The 22,941-nt window shown below is 52.5% G+C and overlaps 1 protein-coding gene across 3 annotated transcripts in view; it reads left to right on the forward strand.

The window, feature by feature from the left end:
- Positions 1–22,941, forward strand: part of csf2rb (colony stimulating factor 2 receptor subunit beta) — a 59,839-nt gene that overhangs the window by 21,514 nt on the left and 15,384 nt on the right. For 2 of the 3 annotated variants that reach the window (XM_038783626.1, XM_038783624.1), the window contains exons 2-10: positions 4,490–4,636; positions 5,635–5,782; positions 7,354–7,523; positions 8,818–8,975; positions 9,793–9,988; positions 11,178–11,313; positions 15,762–15,919; positions 21,136–21,272; positions 22,410–22,593. In XM_038783626.1, the coding sequence (XP_038639554.1) occupies positions 4,522–4,636; positions 5,635–5,782; positions 7,354–7,523; positions 8,818–8,975; positions 9,793–9,988; positions 11,178–11,313; positions 15,762–15,919; positions 21,136–21,272; positions 22,410–22,593 (1,402 nt within the window). In that variant the 5' untranslated portion in view covers positions 4,490–4,521. Of the gene's footprint in view, positions 1–4,489; positions 4,637–5,634; positions 5,783–6,394; positions 7,524–8,817; positions 8,976–9,792; positions 9,989–11,177; positions 11,314–15,761; positions 15,920–21,135; positions 21,273–22,409; positions 22,594–22,941 lie in introns of those variants that run through there. The other variant, XM_038783623.1, reaches the window with a different exon arrangement.

Consider the following 22,941-nt stretch of genomic DNA (forward strand, 5'->3'; position numbering starts at 1 on the left):
CCGTGAATCCCATCTTCCACTTCCCTTTCCCACCCTCCACCCCCCTACCCATCCTATTCCTCCCCCATGTACCCCCTTACCCAATCTATCTCCTCGCCCACCCTCTCCCCTTACCCACTTAACTTTTATTAAATAAATTTAGAATATCCAATTATTTTTTTCTTTCACATAAGGGGCAATTTAGCGTGGCCAATCCGTCTACCCAGCACATCTTTGAGCTGTGGGGGGTAAGACACACGCAGACACGGGGAGAATGTGCAAACCCCACACGGGCAGTGACCCGGGGCCGGGATCGAACCCGGGTCCTCGACGCCGTGAGGCAGCAGTGCTAACCACGGCGCCGTTGTGCCGCCCTGCTACCCACTTAACTTAACCGTGATATCCCAATGCCCACTTCTCTTACCCACCCTACACCCTGACCCACCCTATTCCTCACCCAGTTACCCATCCTCCCCCTTCATCCATCCTCTCCCTTTTCCACCCTGTCCCATCATCCTTCTTGCCAGAGCTTGTCTGAGCAGCTTTGGGATTTTTAAACTCTTTTCTTACAGAATATGGCAGCTATACTCTATAAATTGGCAATAATTCCAATTTAGCAGCCAACTTTCACGTCAAGTTGTCCTTTTTAGAGCGCTAATTCAGAATTAACACTTTAACATTTTAAATTCCTCACCAGATGTGTAAGCTTCGCAATACCTTTGAAGCTCCATTGGTTGTAAAGCGTATTGGAACGGTCTGAGGGCATGAGAGGCGCTATGTCAATGCAAGTTCATCCTGTTATGATCTGTTGGGATAGCATAACGAGTTTGAGGGGCTGAACGGCCTCCTCCAGCTCCCGTGCCTGACGCCAACAGTTTCCTCAAGCAGGCATGCAGCCAATCTATTACCTCTGCCGTCACTGTGGTCTCTGCTCCCACAATCAAGGACTTCCGCGAGATGGCAAGGCGTTCATCAAACAATACCACAGCGCAGTTCTACTTTTTATCAGCGCTTTCCTCCTGACCATTTTCAAGGGTCTCGGCCTCACAGCTCAAACTTATCTCTGAACACCAGCCTCAGTCTGCAGTTACAGAGATAAATAGTCATTGCCAATTTGAACAAAAGTTATTTCAATCCCTTTCAGCGATGTAGCCTTCTTGTGATAATGCAGGGGCCCCTGTAATTGTTTGCTTCGCACTGTCAAGGATATTTCTTTTGTTGATGGCTGTTTGCAAGAATTGCAGTTTGACACACATCTCGATAGGGATGTGTGCCTATTACGATGCTGGTTGATGTTATACCTGGCCTACCTCCTTCCGCGCGGGCCCACTGTTAGATCGCTGACATGATGCTCCGTGCCGGCGTGGAGACGGCCGTCACGCGCATGCGCGGACCGGGCGCCGAACGGGCAGGGCCGCCTTTTGGCATCGGAGCAGCACGCAGCACTCCTGCGCCGTGCTCGCCCCCTGAAGACCGCTGAATTGCTGGGCCAGGAAGCCCGTTGATTCCGGCGTATACCATTCCGGTGTTAATGCCGGCATCAACATTTGGCCGGGTTCTCGGAGAATCCTGGCCCATGGGTGGGATTCTCCGTCGGCCGACGCCGGAATCGGGAAAAGCGATTGGGCAGAGACTTTAGCGTGAGCCGAAAATCGAGGGTGGCGCCACGCCCTCGGCAGTGGGGTGAATGCGTTGGGCGTATAATTAACGGGCCCGACCCGCCATTTTCCGGGTGGTTATAACCTGCCCGGATCCTATTGGCTGGGAACAAGTGGTTACACATTTGTTGCACTCACATAATACTCAATATGATTAGTGTTAATTATTCTTAATGAGTTCTCATTTAACCCTTTCACCCCTATCATCTCCCCTTACTCTCATGGTGCGTATGTATGCACTCACACTCACGCATACATACGCACACACACACGCACACTCACACATATTCACGCACACCCACACACTCACAAACATGCACACATAGAGACATACACACACAGACTCACACACACATTTATACTCACACACATTCACACACACGCACAGACACACACACATTCATACAGATGCACGCACACACACTCAAACACACACACATTCACACAGATGCACACACACAGGCACGCACACTCACACAGAGACAGACAGACAGACAGATATGCACGTTCACACACAGACACGTGCACTCACACACACTCACTCACGCACACTCACACACAGGCACACACACAGGCACACACACACAGGCACACATTCGCACATATACAGATAAACACACACTCATGCATACACTCACACACAGATACACAGGCACACATTCGCACATATACAGACAAACACATACACATACTCACACACACACAGATACACAGGCACACAGACAGGCACACATTCACACATATACAGACAAACACATACTCACTCACACACACAGGGACACCCACACACAGGCGCACACACACAGGCACACATTCACACATATACAGACACATACATACTCACACTCCCAGACAGACTCCAGACAGGGTACGTTCAGCCTGTAACTTTGCTGGTTGTTCATAAGAAACACCAAAGTGAATAGTCGCTTCCTGTTGGAAGTCTATCAAAATTACATCGAGAGAACCCCTGGGGAAATTCCACGTAAACAGAAATAAGCTGACACCTTCACGCACCTACTCCAAATGTACACTTCCCTATTCCAAAGACAGCCACAGGCTCACAGACACACGCATTCCTCCAACACGCATCCCTCCTATGACAGATAGAACCACAAACAACCCCAAACTAAGCACATTGCAACGCTAACAGAAAAACATACACGCACACACATACCCCTCAATCTCAGAGCATTGACACATATGGAGGCTGGTCCCCTTTTTCTGTGGATAATGTTGTCAAGGGGCGTCACATACTTGAGGGGGAAAAAAGGGGTAGGGGGCAAAGACAAATTTTCAGGGGCACCAGAGTACAGGGACAGCAAGAGAGATCAGCGCTAAAGATTACTGCACTAACAGCCTAACAGCACTGGGGGTGTACCTACAGCACATGGACTGCAGCGGTTCGAGAAGGCAGCTCACCACCACCTTCTCAAGGGCAATTAGGGACGGGCAACAAATGCCGGCACTGCCAGGGATGCCTACGTCCCATGAAATAGATGTGCCAAGATGCGACCAGGAAGAGTGGGGCAAAACTGAGGTAAATTCCATGGAGGTGGACTTTGGAGAAGAAGGGTTGCAGGCGAATAATGTGGACGTCCAGGCCAAGGGCTAAATACGGGGCCTGGAGTGGGGGGGGGGGTCACACGCTCATGGTCACACACCCAGCACTGAATGCCTCAATCTTCCTCAGAGCTATTGACAGGGTGAATGTGGAGATGTTTCCTCTTGTGGGAGATTCTGAAACCAAAGGGTCACTGTTTAAGAATAAGGGGTCGCCCACTTAAAACGGAGATGAGGAAAAATCTTTTCTCTCGGAGGGTCGAGTGTCTCTGGGAAGGCGGTGGGTGGGAGCAGAGTCTTTGAATATATTTAAGGCAGAGGTGGATAGATTCTTGGTGATGTGTTGGGTAAGCTGGGTCTATGTGGACTGCGTTTGATGCAGTGTAGAGAGAGACTGGCTTCCAACACTTGAAGAAATGCAACACGATTTCATTGAACAACTAACTATAATACATGCTTTAACTGTGGGTTGACACTATGCTGACTTGACTGGAGACTAACCTGACCAGACTAACTGACTACCACATGGTGCTTGTCCTAGCTGCTGCTCACGAGCTCTGACTGTCTCAGAGGCTGGATCCCGAGAGAGCGGGAAAACTGGTGCCCTCTGGCTTTATAGTGGCCGTGTCCTGTTTGGTGATTGGGGCAACACGGTAGCATAGTGGTTAGCATAATTGCTTCACAGCTCCAGGGTCCCAGGTTCGATTCCCGGCTGGGTCACTGTCTGTGCGGAGTCTGCACGTCCTCCCCGTGTGTGTGTGTGGGTTTCCTCCGGGACCTCCGGTTTCCTCCCACAGCCCAAAGATGTGCGGGTTAGGTGGACTGGCCATGCTAAATTTCCTTCAGTGTCCAAAAAGGCTAAGTGTGGGTTGCTGGGTTGCGGGGATAGGCTAGATACGTGGGCTTGAGTGGGTTACTCTTTGTAAGGGCCGGTGCAGACTCGATGGGCCGAATGGCCTCCTTCTGCACTGTAAATTCTATGATCCTATGATTGGCTGCTGTGTTCTGTGTGTTCACTGGTCATCCTGTGTGTCAATCACTGCTGTCTGCACTCCATCATATACCTGGATGTAAATTATGACACTTGATAAATGAGGGAGGGGGCGACAGAAGGTGATCAGGAGCAGGCGGGATTTAGATTCGACGTTACTATCAGATCGGCCACGATCTTATTCAGTGGTGGATCAGAATCGAGGGGCTGAATGGCCTACTCCTGCCCCTTGTCCGTACGTTTGTCTGTTCACTGATACCTGGTGTAGTGGATTGATATTTCCTTTCTCTTTTATCGCCAGACATACTGAATTGAAAAGGCTGCCTCATGTAAATGAATTGTGGCAAAGGAGCTAACCGAAGTTTGAACATGTCAGGCTGTGGAAGATCAAACTATCTGTGCCTGGTTTCCATTTTGGCCCTCACCATTGTTCCCTGTGCCGGGGAAGGTGAGCACGTTTGTCTCTTTCAGCGATATTCCTTTTTAGCTACCTGGGACGTAGCGGGGAGCTCCAATTTCTTGAGCAAGGCACAACTGCGATCACTCTTCCACTGGGTCCCGACCATCAAAGGCGCCATCATACATAGATGCAGAAAGCAGCCACTTGGACCAGTTGGTCCATGGCAGTGATCGTGCTCCTCGCACGGCCCCTCCCATCCACTTTGCCTGACCCTATCAGCAGATCCTTCCGTTGCTTTTCCCCCCCCCCATACATTCATCTCGATTCGCCTTTGAATGCTGTTTTCCTCAACCCACTCCCTGTGTTAGCGCGCTCCGCATTCTCGCCCACTCTCTTGGCGGAGTGGTTTCCCTGAATGCCCCTGCATAAGAACATAAGAACTAGGAGCAGGAGTAGGCCATCTGGCCCCTCGAGCCTGCTCCGCCATTCAATCAGATCACGGCTGATCTTTTGCGGACTCAGCTCCACTTTCCGGCCCGAACACCATCACCCTCAATCCCTTTTTTCTTCAAAAAACTAATATCGAGGGGGCACAATTCTTCGAGGACACCCGACGGCCAGAGGAGGCCCGGAAGAGGAGACTCAGAAAGGATCCCGAGTCTCCAAGGACCGACCCCCCCCCCCCCCCTCCCCCCCCGCCTCCCGGAATCACCTGAGGCTCCAGGGGTGGGCTCAGCAGCCACGTGGGTCTCATGACCCAGTGACAAGGAGTTACTCAGGTGGAAAACACACCCGCTAGCGAGTGATCGCCATGGAGAGGATAGGAAAAGAAGAGGTATTGCCGGCTCGCGGTTCCCACCCACCTCTTCTGTACACCTAAACTATCGAACCCTGTCGTGACCTTCGCTCCCTCAACCCACTGTTCGCCCTTTCTCTTCTCTAGCCGGCAAGCTGTGAAAAGCGCTAGAGGAAAGTAGGCCTATCTTTTCAGGCTGAAACGATTTGGCAACTTGCTTTTGACACTTGATTTTCTTTTTGATTTTTAGTATACGATGTCGCCAGAAGTTTGCAGTGTTACACTGACTACAACACCGAGATAGATTGTCAATGGGCTGAAAATCCCATGGCCAGACGATACCTACCAATGGATTTATATTACAAGAAGAAGACGCTATCCAAGTTCCAGATCTACCAGTTAGTATTTTACAGTTCTTTTGCACGAGGTGAATCGAGATTGGGTTTTTTTTTTGTTTTTGCTTTGTCCGAAAGTTGCAGGCTCCCACTGATGGTCCTGAGGCCCAGGGAGAAGCTCTCTCGCCTCGGCAACCACAATGCTCCTCACAGCGAAGGGAGATCGAGGCTGGTACTCCGAGTGGAGGAGGGAGGAGGTGCTGCGCTGTTTGGAAGTACTGTCTTTCAGATGACATGGGGTTGAATTTTCCCGCCCTTCCTTCCAGTGGAACGATCGGGTCCCGCCGATGGAGGCCGCCCCCCCTCCCCCCCCCCCCCCCCCTCCTCCCCTCCCCCCCCAACCCCGGAGGGCGCAAGCCGCTCAAAATGGCTTCGACCTCGACAGGGCTTGAAGATTCCGCCAGCAGCCAATGGCCATCTCCGGAAGACCTGGCGCAGGGAGAGGGCCGGAAGGTTCCGCCCACGGTGATCCGCCCCGGGTCGATTTGCGCTTCCAGCGGTACTGATCGGAAGAAGAGGAAGGGAGTTTACCCTGAAGTGCTCCGAGCCAATTGCCGAAATTTTCCGTCCGTCAGGATTCTCTTTTACCGCCGGCAGCGCGCCCCCCCCCCCCCCCCACCCGCGGGTTTCTCCGGGGTGTAGGGGTGGCTTCGATGGGAAATCCCATTGCCCAACAATGGGAAGAGTGTATCCCGCCGCCAGCGAGCGGCGAGCTGCTAAGAAACATGCGGCTGGGGGAACGGAGAATCCCGCGCAATATTTATCCTTTAACCAAGATCGCTGGAATAGATGGACTGGTCGTTATCGCATTTGCCACACATAAATTGGTTGCTACACCTCCCCTTGTTAAAACGGCGACTATTCTTCATTTGGTCGCTACGGGATGCTTCGGGGCACCCGGAATGGCCGGGATTTTCCACACAGGGCAGGTTTCCTGGCGGCAGAGGCAGCTCGCCATTGGCCGATGGGTGGACCGACCAGCCTCTGCCTCCGGGAAACCCAGCAAGGGGCGGGGGGTGGGGTCGGGGAGGAGTCTGGGAAATCCCAGCCTCCATTGGACGCCAAAAACAGGCCGTTTGCGTTTCCAGTCCCTTTGCATCCTGGAAATTCCAATGGTGGGAATTGAACCTTAAAGGTCGTGGAGAGGCCCATCATGTCGCCCCCATCGCCACGCTAACTGTGCCCAGAAAGCCTGACCTCCAGCTCGAGTCTGAGTCTTCCAGTGTTCAGCTGCACAAGATGCAGGCGTCAATTGAGTCGGCCATTTTGTTTTCACTCCTCAGGCTGAAGACGAAGAGGAAATGGCTGAACACGGAGGCGGGCACTGAGACAGAAGCTCCCCTTCTTCAAATCACCTCACCGGTGTCTCGCGATAATCAGAGCCGTGTCCTTCCCATTAGTTCTGATGGGGGTTTTCAGGTGGCAAGCGAAGGCGGGTGGGCGAGTCGGATAGGGCAGTGGCCTGCGGGGGCCTTCTGCCTCATCTCAGTGGTCCACAGACGAAAGGGCTTGAGGACCACCGATCATTGCCCGGGGCGGAATATCAAAATGAAAAATTATTCTTGTCCCCTCAGGCAGCAGAGATGCCACGCGAGCAGATCCCCACGGAATAATTCCAGCTCTGATCTCAATTGGAGATGCACCATAAAGGATAAGAGTTATGTCATCTCGTTTAAATATGAGTTTACCTTCAAACCGGAACGACCCGTCAACGTGAGCAAAAGCTTCAGACTTTTGGAAAACGGTGAGTTGGATTTGGAAAATGTTAAGGCTTTAAGTTTCCCCCCTCCCGGATGGAAATTCCCGTTTGTTGTATTGATACCTCGGGGAGATCCTGTGGCGCGGTGGGTTAGCGCCCTGTGTCTGAGCCGGAGGCTCTGGGTTCCAGTCCCACCCCAGGACTTGGTGGCCAAGGTTGGTGCTCCCATAACGCGGCCATAACGCGGCCAAAACAGGTTGAGCGTCAAGTTGTAAATCCTCCCACCACAAACGCCAATGGCTGGCGGTAAGAGCGGGACAGACCCTGGTCAGCCATGTGACCAGGGCAGCACGGTAGCATTGTGGTTAGCACAATCGCTTCACAGCTCCAGGGTCCCAGGTTCGATTCCGGATTGGGTCACTGTCTGTGCGGAGTCTGTATCCTCCCCGTGTGTGCGTGGGTTTCCTCCGAGTGCTCCGGTTTCCTCCCACAGTCCAAAGATGTGCACGTTAGGTGGATCGGCCATGATAAATTGCCTTTAGTGTCCAAAATTGCCCTTCGTGTTGGGTGGAGTTACTGGGTTATGGGGAATAGGGTGGAGGTGTTGACCTTGAGTAGGGTGCTCTTTCCAAGAGCCGGTGCAGACTCGATGGGCCGAATGGTCTCCTTCTGCACTGTAAATACTATGATCTATGTGAAGGAAATAGCATTGGAGCCTTTGCCGCAACCCTAGATCCAACCCACACCATGCATGGAAAATTGCGTGTTGCCATAGTAACTCGGAGTCCTTGGGGTGAAGGGTGAGTGGGGGGGGGGGGGGAGGGCAGTGGGCTGGATGGCTACCGTAAAGATCAGATTGGCGCCATCATCGTGGGGTTCGATTCCCGTTCTGGCTAGGGGTTGGGTTCAGGACCTTAATCCTTTCCCCGACCTACCCTTTGGCAGAGTTCAAGGTGCCGTGGGTTGGACCTGACTTCACGCAGAGTTCTGAAGAAGAATTGTTATCCAGCACAGTAGTTAGCACTGTTGCTTCACAGCGGCAAGGTCCGGGTTCGATTCCCGGGTTGGGTCACTGCCTGTGCGGAGTCTGCACATTCTTCCCGTGTCTGCGTGGGTTTCCTCCGGGTGCTCCGGTTTCCTCCCACAAGTCCCGAAAGACGTGCTTGTTAGATGAATTGGACATTCTGAATTCTCCCTCAGCGTACCCGAGCAGGTGCCAGAGTGCGGCCGCTAGGGGCTTTTCACAGGAACTTCACTGCAGTGTTAATGTAAGCCTACTTGTGACAATAATAAAGATTATTGTTAGTGGCTAACCTTGCTTTGTTGCTTCAATGCTCAGTGAAACCACAACGTCCGGACAATCTGAGTGTTGCCGTCACAGTGGAAGGGGACTACGCACTGTCCTGGGACACAGTCTACGCGAGAAATTCATCCAATCTGCTCTTTGGAAAGCTACAGTACGATATTAACTACAAACGAACCTGGAAGCTTTGGGAGGTACAGACTGGCAACATTGTTCTTTAAATTTTATGAATGAGCCAAAGTGCACAGATCAGGGGATGTGGGAATGTCAGGACGGTAAGGATCAGGGCAGCATTCTTAGCGAGAAGACCAATGATACAGTCACGATTTCAAGTAAATAATGGCGGGAAAAGGAGAAAACACAGGTGTGGGATTCTCCGAGGCCCCACCAGGTCAGAGAATCTCAGGAGGGGCGGCGTGAATCCTGCCCCCGCCGACTGCCGAATTCTCCAGCACCGGGGATTTGGCGCCCGGCGATTCTCCGGCCGGCAATGGGCCGAGTGGCCGCCCATTTTTTTTTTGCCAGTCCCGCCGGCGTAAATTAGAGTAGGTCCTTACCGGCGGGACCTGGCGGCGTGGGCGGCCTCCGGGGTTCTCGGTGGGGGGGGGGGGGAATCTGGCCCCGGGAGGTGCCCCCATGGTGGCCTGGCCCGCGATCAGGGCCCAGCGATCCGCGGGCGTGCCTGTGCCGTGGGGGCACTCTATTCGTCCGCCATTGCCGGTGCGGAGACGAAGCCCTCTGCGCATGCGCTGGGATGACGCCGGCACACGCTGGCGCTCCGCGCATGCGCCAACTCGCACCTTTGGAGCGGCCCGACGCCGGAGTAGTTCACGCCATTCCTTCCCGCCGGAGGGGGGGGGGGGGGGGGGGGCAGGTGGGGGGAGTCATTTTAATTCATTTAAAAATAAACAAAAGCATGAATGTTTGCTGGGACTTCACGGCAGGCGCTGTGAAATCACAGGCTTAAAGCTGCCCGAACCGTGTGATTTGAAGAATCTTCTCTCCCTGCAGAATTCAATAACGGAAAGTGTGCAGAAGGACATTCGGTTGTTTCGAATCAGCAAATCGTCGCTGGCGACGTCAGATACGTATGTTGCCCGTGTTCGTGCGAGGCCACAGCTCCAGCCGAGTGCTGGAGGCCATTGGAGTGAGTGGAGTTCGGAGGTCAGATGGAACACGACTAAAAACGCTGAGGACCGTCCAACAGGTAATTGCCGTGGGAAATGTTTGTTAGGCCGCTGGACACAACTAGCGGAGATCGGCACAGAGCCAGAGCTCGAAGGGGACGGCAGCGGCACAGTGGTTAGCACTGCAGCCTCACAGCGCCAGAGCCATGGGTTCGATTCCGACTTCGGCCGACTGTCTGTGCGGAGTCTGCACATTCTCCCGGTGGGTTTCCTCCGGGTGTTCCGGTTTTCCTCCCGCAGTCCAAAGATTTGGGGCGGGATTCTCCCCTACCCGGTGGGGTGGGTGGTCCCGGCGCCGAGGAGTGGCGTGGACCACTCCGGGGTCGGGCCACCCGGAAGGTGCAGAATCCTCCGCACCTTCAGGGGCTAGGCTGGCGCCAGCAGGGTTGGCTAGGCGGAAGAGGCTTGGCGTCGCGCCAACCGGCACTGAAGGGCCTCTGCTGGCCGGCGCGAGTTGGCGCATGTGCGGGAATGCCAGCGTGTGCTGGCATCACCCCAGCACATGCGCAGGGGGTTCGTCTCCGCACCGGCTGCTGTGGACCTCCGGCATGGCCGGTGCGGAGTGAAAGTGTGCCCCACGGCACAGGCCTGCACTCTGATCAGTGGGCCCCGATCGCGGGCCAGGCAACCGTGGGGACACCATCCAGGGTCAGATCTCCCCCGCACTTCCACCCCCCTACCCCGAGGACCCCGGAGGCCACCTGCAGAGCCAGGTCCCACCGGTAAGTACCAGGTGTAATTTACAACGGTGTGACCGCCCTAAAACGGACGGCCCCTTGGCCTATCGCGGGCCAGAGAATCGCCGTGGGGAGGGGGGGGGAGCGCTGCCAGCGGCCGCCAGCGGACGCGGCGCAATTTCCATCCCCGCTAAAACCCCGGCACCGGAGAATTCGGCAGCCGGCGTGGGCGGGATTCACGCCGTCGGTGAATCCCGCCCATGTTCTTGGGATTGGATGAGAAAGGGTAGGATGGGCATTAAAACAGGAATGGTCCTTGTGGGCTGAATGGCCCGTTTCTGTGCTGTAAATTCTATGTTATCCTTGCCTCTGGTCAATTGATTAGTTGCCATTCAGTTCCCCACTTTGGTGGCAAAGTTGCCAGTCATGAACGCGTGTTGTAGATGATGAAAACAGGAGCATTCATGCTGCCACCAACGAAGACCCTTTGCGCTATATTTCCATGGTAACAGTCCACTTTTACTATTCACAGCTGAAGATGAAGTGATGCCTAAAAATCTACAGTGCACCTACGATGGCATCCAGGAGATTGAATGTACTTGGGAAGTACCGAGCGAGTCCAGTAAATACTTCAAATTCAACCTCCACTATAGAAAAGGCAACTCTGAGTAAGTTATGTCATTGAATAGCCCCGAACCCTTTCCTGGTGGTAGATCTGAAGACCCGTAAGCAGGCGAGAGGCCTTTTAGCTCATTCATCCATTTTGCTCTCAAGGTACTTCCCCTGTGGCACCCCAATTGCCCTTAATATATTTTGGGTTGAGGTAGGGCTGGTTTAGCTCAGTGTGCTAGACAGCTGGTTTGTACAAGGCCAACAGCGCGGGTTCAATTCTCGTACCAGCCTCCCCGAACAGGCACCAGAATGTGGTGACTAGGGGATTTTCACAGTAACTTCATACTTGTGACAATAAACGATTATGGGGGCTGGTTTAGCACAGTGGGCTAAACAGCTGGCTTATGATGCAGAACAAGGGCAGCAGCGCGGGTTCAATTCCCGTACTGGCCTCCGCGAACAGGCGCCGGAACTTGGCGACTAGGGGCTTTTCGCGGTAACTTCATTGAAGCCTACTTGTGACAATAAGCGATTATTCTTGCCTGTCCTACCCAATCCAAGCGTCACGTCCTGCACGAGCTCCCTCCAAACCACGCACCTGCCTCACAAAAAATATCCGTCCCTGCCGCTGGGTCAACATCCGGGAACTCCCTCCCCGAGGGGGTACCGACACCACTCGGACTGCAGCAGTTCAAGAAGATGGCCCACCACCACCTTCTCCAGGGCAATTAGGGATGGACGATAAACGTTGGTTTGCAGAGCGAAAGGCCACGTCCTGTGAACACATGGCTGCCACTGTTCACTGCTGGTGGAGGGAGTGAATGCTTATGGGTCGGGTGCCAATCAAGTGGGGCTGCTTTGGCCTGGATGGTGTCGAGCTTCTTGAGTGTTGTTGGAGCTGCGCTCATCCAGGGAAGCGGAGAGTATTCCATCACACTCCTGACTTGTGCCTTGTAGATGGACAGACTTTGGGGTGTCAGGAAGTGAAATACTCGCCGCAGGATTCCCAGCCTCTGACCCCCACCCCCCACCCCCACAACCACCAGGTGGTCACAGTATTTATATGGTTAGTCCAGTTCTCTTTCTGGTGAATGGTAACCCCCAGGATGTCGATAGAACATAGAACATAGAACAGTACAGCACAGAACAGGCCCTTCGGCCCTCAATGTTGTGCCGAGCCATGATCCCCTACTCAAACCCACATATCCACCCTATACCCGTAACCCAACAACCCCCCCCCTTAACCTTACTTTTATTAGGACACTACGGGCAATTTAGCATGGCCAATCCACCTAACCCGCACATCTTTGGACTGTGGGAGGAAACCGGAGCACCCGGAGGAAACCCACGCACACACGGGGAGGACGGGCAGACTCCACACAGACAGTGACCCAGCCGGGAATCGAACCTGGGACCCTGGAGCTGTGAAGCATTTATGCTAACCACCATGCTACCCTATACTTTCCATATTGCTATTCTCCAACACAGCGGCCCAGATCCCAGCATCACTTAAAAGCCTCTCAATGAAGGTACCAACTTCGGAAAAGGCACGAGTGTGTTTTGCACCTGAGGTGTTCCCAACTTGCAAATATCTCTCAGGAAAATAAGGTTGGGAGGGCAAAGAGAAATTGTCTCTCCGGAGAAAAAAAAAGTTTACCGTTCATTGATCCGATTCACATCTCCTTTGGGAGATGTAATCCAGCACACCCCCCCCCCCCCGCCCCCCCCCCGCCTCCCCCCCGCCCCCCCCGCCCCCCCCCCCGCCCCCACCCACCCCCCCCCCCTCCCGCCAGTACTTTCGTCTGAGCAGCACCTCGGAGAGCTTGATTTCCTCTGATTTTTGTTCCACCTGTGTGACTGCGTTGTTCAAGATCCCGGTTGTATTAATAATCGTTTGTAGTTTAGGACTTGAGTCTCGCTGATAAAACAGGTCTGTCAATGTTTTTTTGGTCTTGCACGCAGCAGGAGCATCACAAGACTACTGATTTAAGTGGGGAAACAACTATTTATATGGTATTCATACTTGGACACTACAAATAGTTGTTTTTCCCTTCGATCACTATTCCTGTGAAATTCCTGATGAGTCCAAGACGGGAAACTTCGACATGTCTCTTTTTTCCGCAAAGCCCTCGTTGTATTGTCGATTGGAACACCCCAATAGCTGGCTATTTTGATCTTTGGGTCGGCTAAGATTCCCCGGTCCTTTGTAACTTCATCCTTATCTCTTTGAACACCATTCGCGCAACTCAGCAGCTGGCGAGGCCAATTTGGAGTTTGGTCCGGTGAGGTAATTCTCTGTGGCTCTGGAATTGAGTGCAGGCCGGACTGGGCGAGGAGAGGGGCCTCACGGTAGCATGGTGGTTAGCATAAATGCTTCACAGCTCCAGGGTCCCAGGTTCAATTCCCGGCTGGGTCACTGTCTGTGTGGAGTCTGCACGTCCTCCCCGTGTGTGTGTGGGTTTCCTCCGGGTGCTCCGGTTTCCTCCCACAGTCCAAAGATGTGCAGGTTAGGTGGATTGGCCATGCTAAATTGCCCGTAGTGTAAGGTTAATGGGGGGATTGTTGGGTTACGGGTATACGGGTTACGTGGGTTTAAGTAGGGTGATCATTGCTCGGCACATCATCGAGGGCCGAAGGGCCTGTTCTGTGCTGTACTGTTTAAAATGGGCCTCACGGTAGCATGGTGGTTAGCATCAATGCTTCACAGCTCCAGGGTCCCAGGTTCGATTCCCGGCTGGGTCACTGTCTGTGTGGAGTCTGCACGTCCTCCCTGTGTGTGCGTGCGTTTCCTCCGGGTGCTCCGGTTTCCTCCCACAGTCCAAAGATGTGCGGGTTAGGTGGATTGGCCGTGATAAATTGCCTGTAGTGTAAGGTTAATGGGGGGATTGTTGGGATACGGGTTACGTGGGTTTAAGTAGGGTGATCATTGCTCGGCACAACATCGAGGGCCGAAGGGCCTGTTCTGTGCTGTACTGTTCTATTCTATTCTATAGAGAGCATGTTTCCTGTGCTGCAGGCCGCTCGCCCGATTGGTTGTTGCAACAATCTGCTCGATTCGTGGTGACCATCACTGGGGCTGGATCTTTTGTGCCAAATTTATCAATTGTTGTGGCGGTAGGATTTGAACCCGTGTCTCCGCGACAGCAGCCACGTTGCTTGACGGGCAGAAAACCATTCAGTCAGTCATAAATTTAGCACGGAGCAGGAACTGAAAGCGAACACCTTCACGCTCGACTTAAACCAGGGGCCGTGTTGTTGACGAGATATTGAACGGGCCTCAATCTGCTTTCTCATCCCTCCCCTCTGCCACCTCCACCCCCCCCCCCCCCCCCCACCCCCGTCCTCCCAAAAGTGGCAGAGCTGGCTCGGTGGTTAGCCCTCTGCGCACGCCACTGAGTCAGAAGATTGTGGTTTCAAACCTTACCCCAGAGGCTTGAGTGGAACATTTTGTCTATCTCAGCACTGGAGACGATGCAGAGGACGATCCCGGGTGTGGAGGGACTGCCCTACGAGGGAAGGTTAAACAAGTTGGGTCTATACTTCTTGGTGTCCCGAAGAATGAGGTTAGCCGGTAAATATTGGGCGGATGGCCGGTAAATATTGGGCGGATGTTCCCACTCACGGGAGAGTGTAGGACCAGAGGGGAAAGTCGCAGGATAAAAGTACGCTCATTGCAGATGGATTTGAGGAAGAATTTCTTCCCTCAAAGGGTGGTGGATCCTTGGAATTCTTTACCCCGGGAAGCTCTGCAGGCCGAGCCCTCGAACATCTTCAAGGCCGAGATGGTTTTTAATCAGTTGAGGAATTAAGGGTCACAGAGATAAGGTAGGAATGTGGACTTGGATCAGCCAGGATCCTATTAAACGGCGCAGTGGGCTCGACGGGCTGAATGGCCTCCCTCTTGTTCCTACTTCCGTATGATCTTATATGTAACAACCTCCATGGAGCACACAGATGGAGTGGATTTGTTTGAGGCTCGAGGTGTATGAGCTTCCTGCTAACTACGGGGCTGATAACCATGTTGTATAAAAAGTCGGCCTGTCAGGAACTGGCCGACACAGAGAGAGGACCCAGTGAGGTATAACCGGGCCTCATGTAAATAAATGTCTTCTTTTGTTTACCCGTCGGACTCCTCTCACCTTTATTAAATTATGGACACTGGCGCTATAGCGAGGGCGTGCTGAACAATTAGGTGTCCCGTGCTTCGGTTATTAAGCTGGAAATAGAATATGGGTGTTCCCCAACTCCCAGGCAATATTTAGTCATCACTAAAACAGGTTATTATCACGTCGTTCATTGTGGGAGCTTGCTGTGCACAAAATGGCTGCCATGTTTCCCTGCGGCGTACACCCTGCAGAAAATACTTCACTGGCCGCAATGTGTGTCGCGGGGTCCTGAGCTCAGAGGAGGCGCTAGGCAAATGCAATATTTTTGTTTTGTTGCCATGTGCATCCGTCCATTAACGATGTCTGCCGTTCCATGAGCCTTTTCTTTTACTTTGCAGAACCAAGGAATGCGAGCAATCGCGGATACTCCGCAGCTATTCACATCTCGCCGTTCACGTCTGTAACATACGTGTGGATGGTGAGGAGGGCCTGAATGATTATCAGATGTCCCTGAAGCCCACTGAACCAAGGACGACATTTGAACCATTCAAACACAGTGAGTTTACTCGTCAGGGTCTGCTTTAACGCTGTCAGCACGTTCCTGAATTTCCGGGGGTCGGGGGAGGCCAAAGGTCGCCTCTTCTGATCGGCCTGCATTTCCTTCCCAGCGGTGCTCTATCCCGAATTCCAAATGGAGGGAACTTCCTCGTTATGGGGTGTGGGGCGTCGCTAACCGGGCCAGAGTTTGTTACCCATCCCTACTCGCCCCTTGAGGGGTAGTTAAGAGTCAACCACATTGATGGCACGGTAGCACAGTGGTTAGCACTGTTGCTTCACAGCTCCAGATTCCCAGGTTCGATTCCCGGCTTGGGTCACTGACTGTGCGGGTCTGCACGTTCTCCCCACGCGCGCGTGTGTGTGTGTGTGTGTGTGGGTTTCTTCCGGGTGCTCCGGTTTCCTCCCACAGTCCAAAGGTGAGCACGTTAGGTAGATTGGCCATGCTAAATTGCCCCTTAATGTCCAAAAGAAAGTTAGGTGGAGTTACAGGAATAGGGTGGAGGTGTGGGCTTAAATAGGGTGCTCGTTCCAAGGGCTGGTGCAGGGTCGATGGTCAAAATGGCCTCCTTCTGCACTGTAAATTCTATGATTCTATGATTCTACATCACTGTGGGTCTGGAGTCACATGTGGGCCAGACTGGGTAAGGACGGCAGATTTCCTTCCCTGAAGGGACATTAGTGAACCAGATGGGTTTTCAGGACAAGCGACTAATGTGTTAAGCAGGTTGGTTTGACGTTGACTGCAACTGGATGCAGTGGAGCTAGAAACAGACGTCTGACACAGATGATCCAACACTGTTTTATTTAACTATGGACTGCTGTACATGTTCGGCTGTGGGTTGACACTCGACTAATCCAACTGATGACCTCTTACTGGCTCGACCAGACTTGCTCGCTACCGCATGGTGATAGTGTTCACTAGCTTGTGCACTCTGACTGTCTCAGTAGCTGGGTCCGGAGAGAGGGAGAGTCTTAATGCCCTGTGGGCTTTATAGTGGTGGTATCCTGTCTGGTGATTGGTTGTTCTGTGTTGTGTGTTCATTGGTCATCCTGTGTGTCAATCACTGCCTGTCTGCATCTCATTATGTACATGAGTGGATATTATGTCAGAGACCATGGTTTCCTGGCCATATTCGACTTTTTAATGGGTAGATGTCTTTGGCATTCTCGTTGGTCGTAAGTACACAGCGGTCTTAACAGAGGAACTGTCTTTTCCTGTGCAGACAGTGGCTTAGTGGTATTGTCACTGGACTAGTAATCCAGAGACCCAAGGAAATGTTCTGGGGACTGCGGTTCAAATCCCACTGTAGCAGATGTTGAAATGTGAATTCAATAAGAATCTGGAATTAACAGTCTGATGATGACCATGAAACCATTGTCGTTAAAAACCCATCTAGTTCACTAATGCCGTTTCAGGAAGGAAATTTGTCCTCCTTACCTCCATTCACAGTAAATGCCCTCTGAAATGTCATGGCAAGTCCTTGGGCAGCACGGTAGCATTGTGGATAGCACAATCGCTTCACAGCTCCAGGGTCCCAGGTTCGATTCCGGCTTGGGTCACTGTCTGTGTGGAGTCTGCACATCCTCCCCGTGTGTGCGTGGGTTTCCTCCGGGTGCTCCGGTTTCCTCCCACAGTCCAAAGATGTGCAGGTTAGGTGGATTGGCCATGATAAATTCCCCTTAGTGTCCAAAATTGCCCTTAGTGTTGGGTGGGGTTGCTGGGTTGTGGGGATAGGGTGGAGGTGTTAACCTTGGGTAGGGTGCTCTTTCCGGGTGTTGGTGCAGGCTTGATGGGCCGAATGGCCTCCTTCTGCACTGTAAATTCTATGTAAACTATGTAAGTCACTCAATTCGGGGCAATTAGGGATGGGCATCAAATGCTGGCCTAGCCAGCGATGCCCACATCCCATGAACCAATTAAAAAAAAAATAGTTTTTGATATGTTCACATCTACCCTATCATCATTCCTTCCTCGGCCCATCAGAAGCCAAGCCTATCGAGGGCAGGTCCATATTCCACACGGGGCATCGAAACGGCGTCAGGTGATCGCCAAGAGAAAAAGCAGCCAGTTTCAGAGGGGATCAATGGTTCTCTCTGGGAGAGAACCCTTTCACTAGTTAAAGCATCCTCCCACAAGACCCCGCCATCAAAGCACTGGAGTGCTGCCCCAATTTCCTGGGGCCTTTCCTTGGGCAGCACGGTCGCACAGTGAATAGCATTGTGGCTTCACAGCGCCAGGGTTACAGGTTCGATTCCCCGCTGGGTCACTGTCTGTGCGGAGTCTGCACTTTCTCCCCGTGTCTCCCTGGGTTTCCTCCGAGTGCTCCGGTTTCCTCCCACAGTCCAAAGACGTGCAGGTTAGGTGGATTGGCCGTGCTAAATTGCCCTTCGTGACCAAAAAGGTGAGGAGGGGTTACGGGGATAGGGTGGAAGAGAGGGCTTAAGTGGGTCGGTGCAGACTCGATGGGCCGAATGGCCTCCTTCTGCACTGTATGTTCTATGTTCTTTCAAGGCTGCCACCTCGATCATCCCTTTACGAACACGGGGCACCCGCACCTGACTGACTTGTGACCCCATCGCCATGAACTTGGGATAGGGTCCACCCCCAGAAACAGTGGGAAGTCCCGACCAACCCAGACTTTCAGCGGCTGAGCGGGAATACCGGAACGCTGGACCCCAAATTCCTTCTTTTCTCTTCACCCCTCTTTCCCTGAAGGCACAGATTTCCAGTGGATTCGCGCAGCGAGAGAGATACATTTAGCGGCCATTTTGGAATCAACAAGATTCCAAGTCCGGAAGCAAAGGATCAGACGATTTGTTTGCTGTGATATTGTTAGTGGGAGAAACATAGAGGCGTTGGAGGGGGGTCACTTAGAGACTTTCCTCATCTTTGAAAAAGGCCTTAGGATCTTTAAAATCGATCGGAATTGATCAAAACTGGCCTGACATTCGATTTGAAGGACAGCACCAGGAACAATGTAGTACATCCTCACTCCTGCTCTGGGCGGTTTTATTTAATTCATCTTTGGGAAATGTGCCTCGCTGGCTAGGCCCAACATTCATTGCCCATCCCTCTTTACCCTTGAAAAGGTGGTGGTGAGCTGCTTTAGAACCATGGAGTCCCTACAGGGCAGAAAGGGGCCATTCGGCCTGTCGAGTCTGCACCGACCCTCCAAAAGAGCACCCAGGCCCACTCGCCCGCCCTATCCCCGTAACCCCACCTAACCGACATATCTATGGGCACTAAGGGGCAATTTAGCATGGCCAATCCACCTAACCTGCACATCTTTGGACTGTGGGAGGAAACCGGAGCACCCGGAGGAAACCCACGCAGACACGGGAAGGACGTGTAACTCCGCACAGTCACCCAAGAATTAGACTCAAATCCCTGGAGCTGTGAGGCAGCAGTGCTAAACACTGTGCCACCTGAAGTATAGGTACACCCACTGTACCGTGAGGGAGGGAGGGCCAGGATTTTGACCCAGCAACAGTGAAGTACGGCCGATATATTTCCAAGTCAAGAAGTTGAGTGACTTGGGAAGGAACCTCCTGGTGGTGGGGTTCCCAGGTATTTGCTGCCCTTGTCCTTCTAGATGGTAGTTGCCTTGGGTTTGGAAGGTGCTGTCAAAGGAGCCTTGGGGTGTTACTGCAGTGGACCTTTTAGATGGTACACACGGCTGCCAGTGTGTGTTGGCACTGGAGGAATGTCAGCACAGAGTGTGTGCTCAATTCTCCAGAACCCTCCAAAACCTTCTGACCACGAGGCAAGTGTGGTGCCCAGGCCTAAGGAACAATGGAGTCATGACTGTAGGCCGGTCAGTGTGATTAGAACTTTCAAGGACCGGACAGAGAAATCTCAGAGAAGGCCAACTATATTAATGTTGTCTCTTTTGATGGGCATTCTCCCACTTTGCGTCTGTCCCTATGGAGAAATATGTGTCACCTCAGCCAAGAGCAGCAATAATCAGGAGTCTGACTCCTGTTGAGGGGCCATTTTGTGCCTGTGGGTTTCAAGTGAATCTCGGAACCATGGTTACCCTCGGCATTCCGACACGAGATGTAGGAAATGAAACTCCAATTCTCATCACCCAACGGTGTTGACTTTGACTAAGGAAAGGGCAAACATTGGCTTTGATGGCCCTCACCTTTAAATAGCTCGCCAACACTAATTGCCGAGGTCTACATAGGAAGGACGGAAATTGAATGCCCTCCCCGGAGGCGAGTTTAATCGGGGGTGAGGGATACCGGGTTCGGATTCCTCTGTCCTCCTTCCTCTCCCCTGATTGCGCCCATGGTGGGAAGGCCTGAGGGAAGTCCTCTTGCACCGTCACCGATTGATGTCCTTAACCAGGCAATTAATGCTCACTTAAAGGCTTCATCCTGGAATGCAATCATCAACAGGTGGGGTAGACCCCATGCAAGAAACCCAGAAAACAATCCCTGGCACGTTTGTTTGTGGGCTCCCGGTGGGTGGAGGGGGTGGCGGGGAAGGGGGGGTGGGGGCAGGCACTCAGCAGTTGATCGAGGACCTTGTTGTCCAGAGGAAGGGAAAGGGTTGAAAGCCACTTACCTACCTACCCTGGCCTCCTGTTTCCCCCCCCCCCCCCTCACCCCCACCTCCACTCTCCCGAGGCCACCCTACCCCACCCTCACTCAGCTGGCTCCTCGCTGATCCCAGGCCTTCAGTGGGTGCATTAGCAGCAGCTGCCACCACTTCCCCAGCGCAGCCTCCGTCCGATTGGCCAGCGACCTATGGCAGGGTGTGTGTGTGTGTGTGTGTGGGGGGGGGGGGGGGGGGGCGCGGGCGGGGGGGGGGGCAGAGGGAGTGGGGGGGGGGAGAAACGGGGGGGAGGAGATGGAGGGTGTATGTGGGGTGGGGAAGCAGGATTCCTGCCCCTGAGGTCCTTCAGCCCTGGTAAGGCTCACCACCGGCCACCTGCTTGCCATATTTAATTTTCATATCAAAAACCAAAGGAGCCTCAGGCAGAAGGGCGAGTTTGGGGACGACAACTTTCCACCGTGTTCAGAACACCACACTAATATTTATCACAATTGTGCCATTAAATTAAATATGGCGCTGAATTAGATCAGCCATGATCCAGTTGAATGGTGGGGCAGGCTAGAGGGGCTGAATGGCCTGTTCCTGCTCCTATCTTCTATGTTATGAGTCAGAACTGAAGTGAACTGCTTCCAATTTTTGTCTTTTCTTATTAGTAAAGCCAAAGGCCCCTTTCAACATGACCGTGGAACGGATGCCTGATAAGAATTATCAACTGAAATGGCTGGCGGAGGAAGCTCAGTACAGTTCAGAATATGAAGTTTATTTCAAGAAGGTTGAAGAATCTTGGGAGGTCAGTTTCGAACTTACATCAGTGACAGGGACAGGTTTTCAGGAGTCTTTGCGGTGTGTATGTTTCAGCTTCTGAATGTGTGTGTGAGCGCGTGCGAGTGTCTGGGTGCAAGCGTGTGTGGGGCACTTGTGTGTGAGCATGTGGGCGCGTGTATGTGACTGCATGTGTGAGCGTCGGCGAGCATGTGTGTGCGAGCGTGTGTGAGCTTATGTGTGTGACAGCATGTGTGAGTGCGTGTGAGCATGTGTGAGTGTATACAAGCATGTGAGAGCATGCATGTACAAGCATGTACGAGCATGACAGAGCCTGTGCGAATGTGTGTTCAGGCATGTGTTTGTGTGCGATCATGTGTGAGCATGTGTGTGCAAGCATCAGTGAGCGTGTTAGTGTTCGCACGCATGTGTGTGAGCATGTGTGAGTATGTGAGTGTGCATGGGCGTGTGTGAATTTTTGCAAGCACGTATGTGCTTGTGTGTGCAAGCGTGTATGAGCATGTGCAAGCATGTGTGTGTGAATAGAATAGAACATTACAGCGCAGTACAGGCCCTTCGGCCCTCGATGTTGCGCCGACCTGTGAAACCCCTCTAAAGCCCATCGACACTATTCCATTATCATCCATACGTTTACCCAATGACCATGTGTGAGTGCGTGCGAGCATATGCGAGCATGTGTGTGGTGTTTGTATATTTCTGTGAGTGTCTCAAAATCGTATTAGAATGTCCCAGAAGCTGGGGAAACTGGTAACCTCGCTGATGCACTATCAATTATGACGAGACAAGAGTAGAATGTAATGGCGAAATGGCTGTTGTACGGAGAGCACACATATTTATACTCCGCCTACTGGGCGGAGCCAGCAGGCAGGGATCTACCCCCGTACCTGTAGTACAGGGGCCTTACCGTAATATCCATATATACAGTATAATACATCAGTGGTGAAGACCACACTCGCAATCGACTAAATGATTACAGCTCCAATAATTAGGCCCATGAGATTTCAAATGTAACGTTGAACTTAAGGATTACCCAGAGCTGCATTAGATCTATTATTACTCTTTAAAAGTGGTGTTAAATTGAAACAGCTTTTCAAACCAAGAGAACATTGTGACGTATTTTAACCCCAGTATTCTTTTGTGCCAGAATGCCAACATGAAGCCAATTCCCCAAAACACCAAATTCTACCAAATCTCAAAGCATTCACTGGAGCCTTCCAGCAGATACAAAATAAGAGTAAGAAGAAAGGTAAAATGTGGATCTAGTTCAGATTCCTACTGTGGACCATGGAGCACCTGGAGCGAGGAGGCCCTATTGGAAACCGAACCTGGTGTGTAGTGTGAACATGGATATCTCTTTAAATATTTTGGGCGGATAGTGTGTTATTATACAAAGAGGTCTATGTGTGTGTAAATGATGTAACGAAGCTGGGAAAGGCCACTGTGGACAGCTTCACTGGGATAATTGAGGGATGAAAAAGAGTAGAGGTGCTAAATTCATGCATTTGAAGGGCAGCCCGTGGTGCAGTGGGTTAGCGCTGCTGCCTCACGGCGCCGAGGTCCCAGGTTCGATCCCGGCTCTGGGTCACTGTCGGTGTGGAGTTTGCACATTCTCCCTGTGTCTGCGTGGGTTTCGCCCCCACAACCCAAAAGATGTGCAGGGTAGGTGACTTGACCAC

The sequence above is a fragment of the Scyliorhinus canicula genome, chromosome 23, assembly GCF_902713615.1.
Source record: "Scyliorhinus canicula chromosome 23, sScyCan1.1, whole genome shotgun sequence".
Taxonomy (NCBI): domain Eukaryota; kingdom Metazoa; phylum Chordata; class Chondrichthyes; order Carcharhiniformes; family Scyliorhinidae; genus Scyliorhinus; species Scyliorhinus canicula.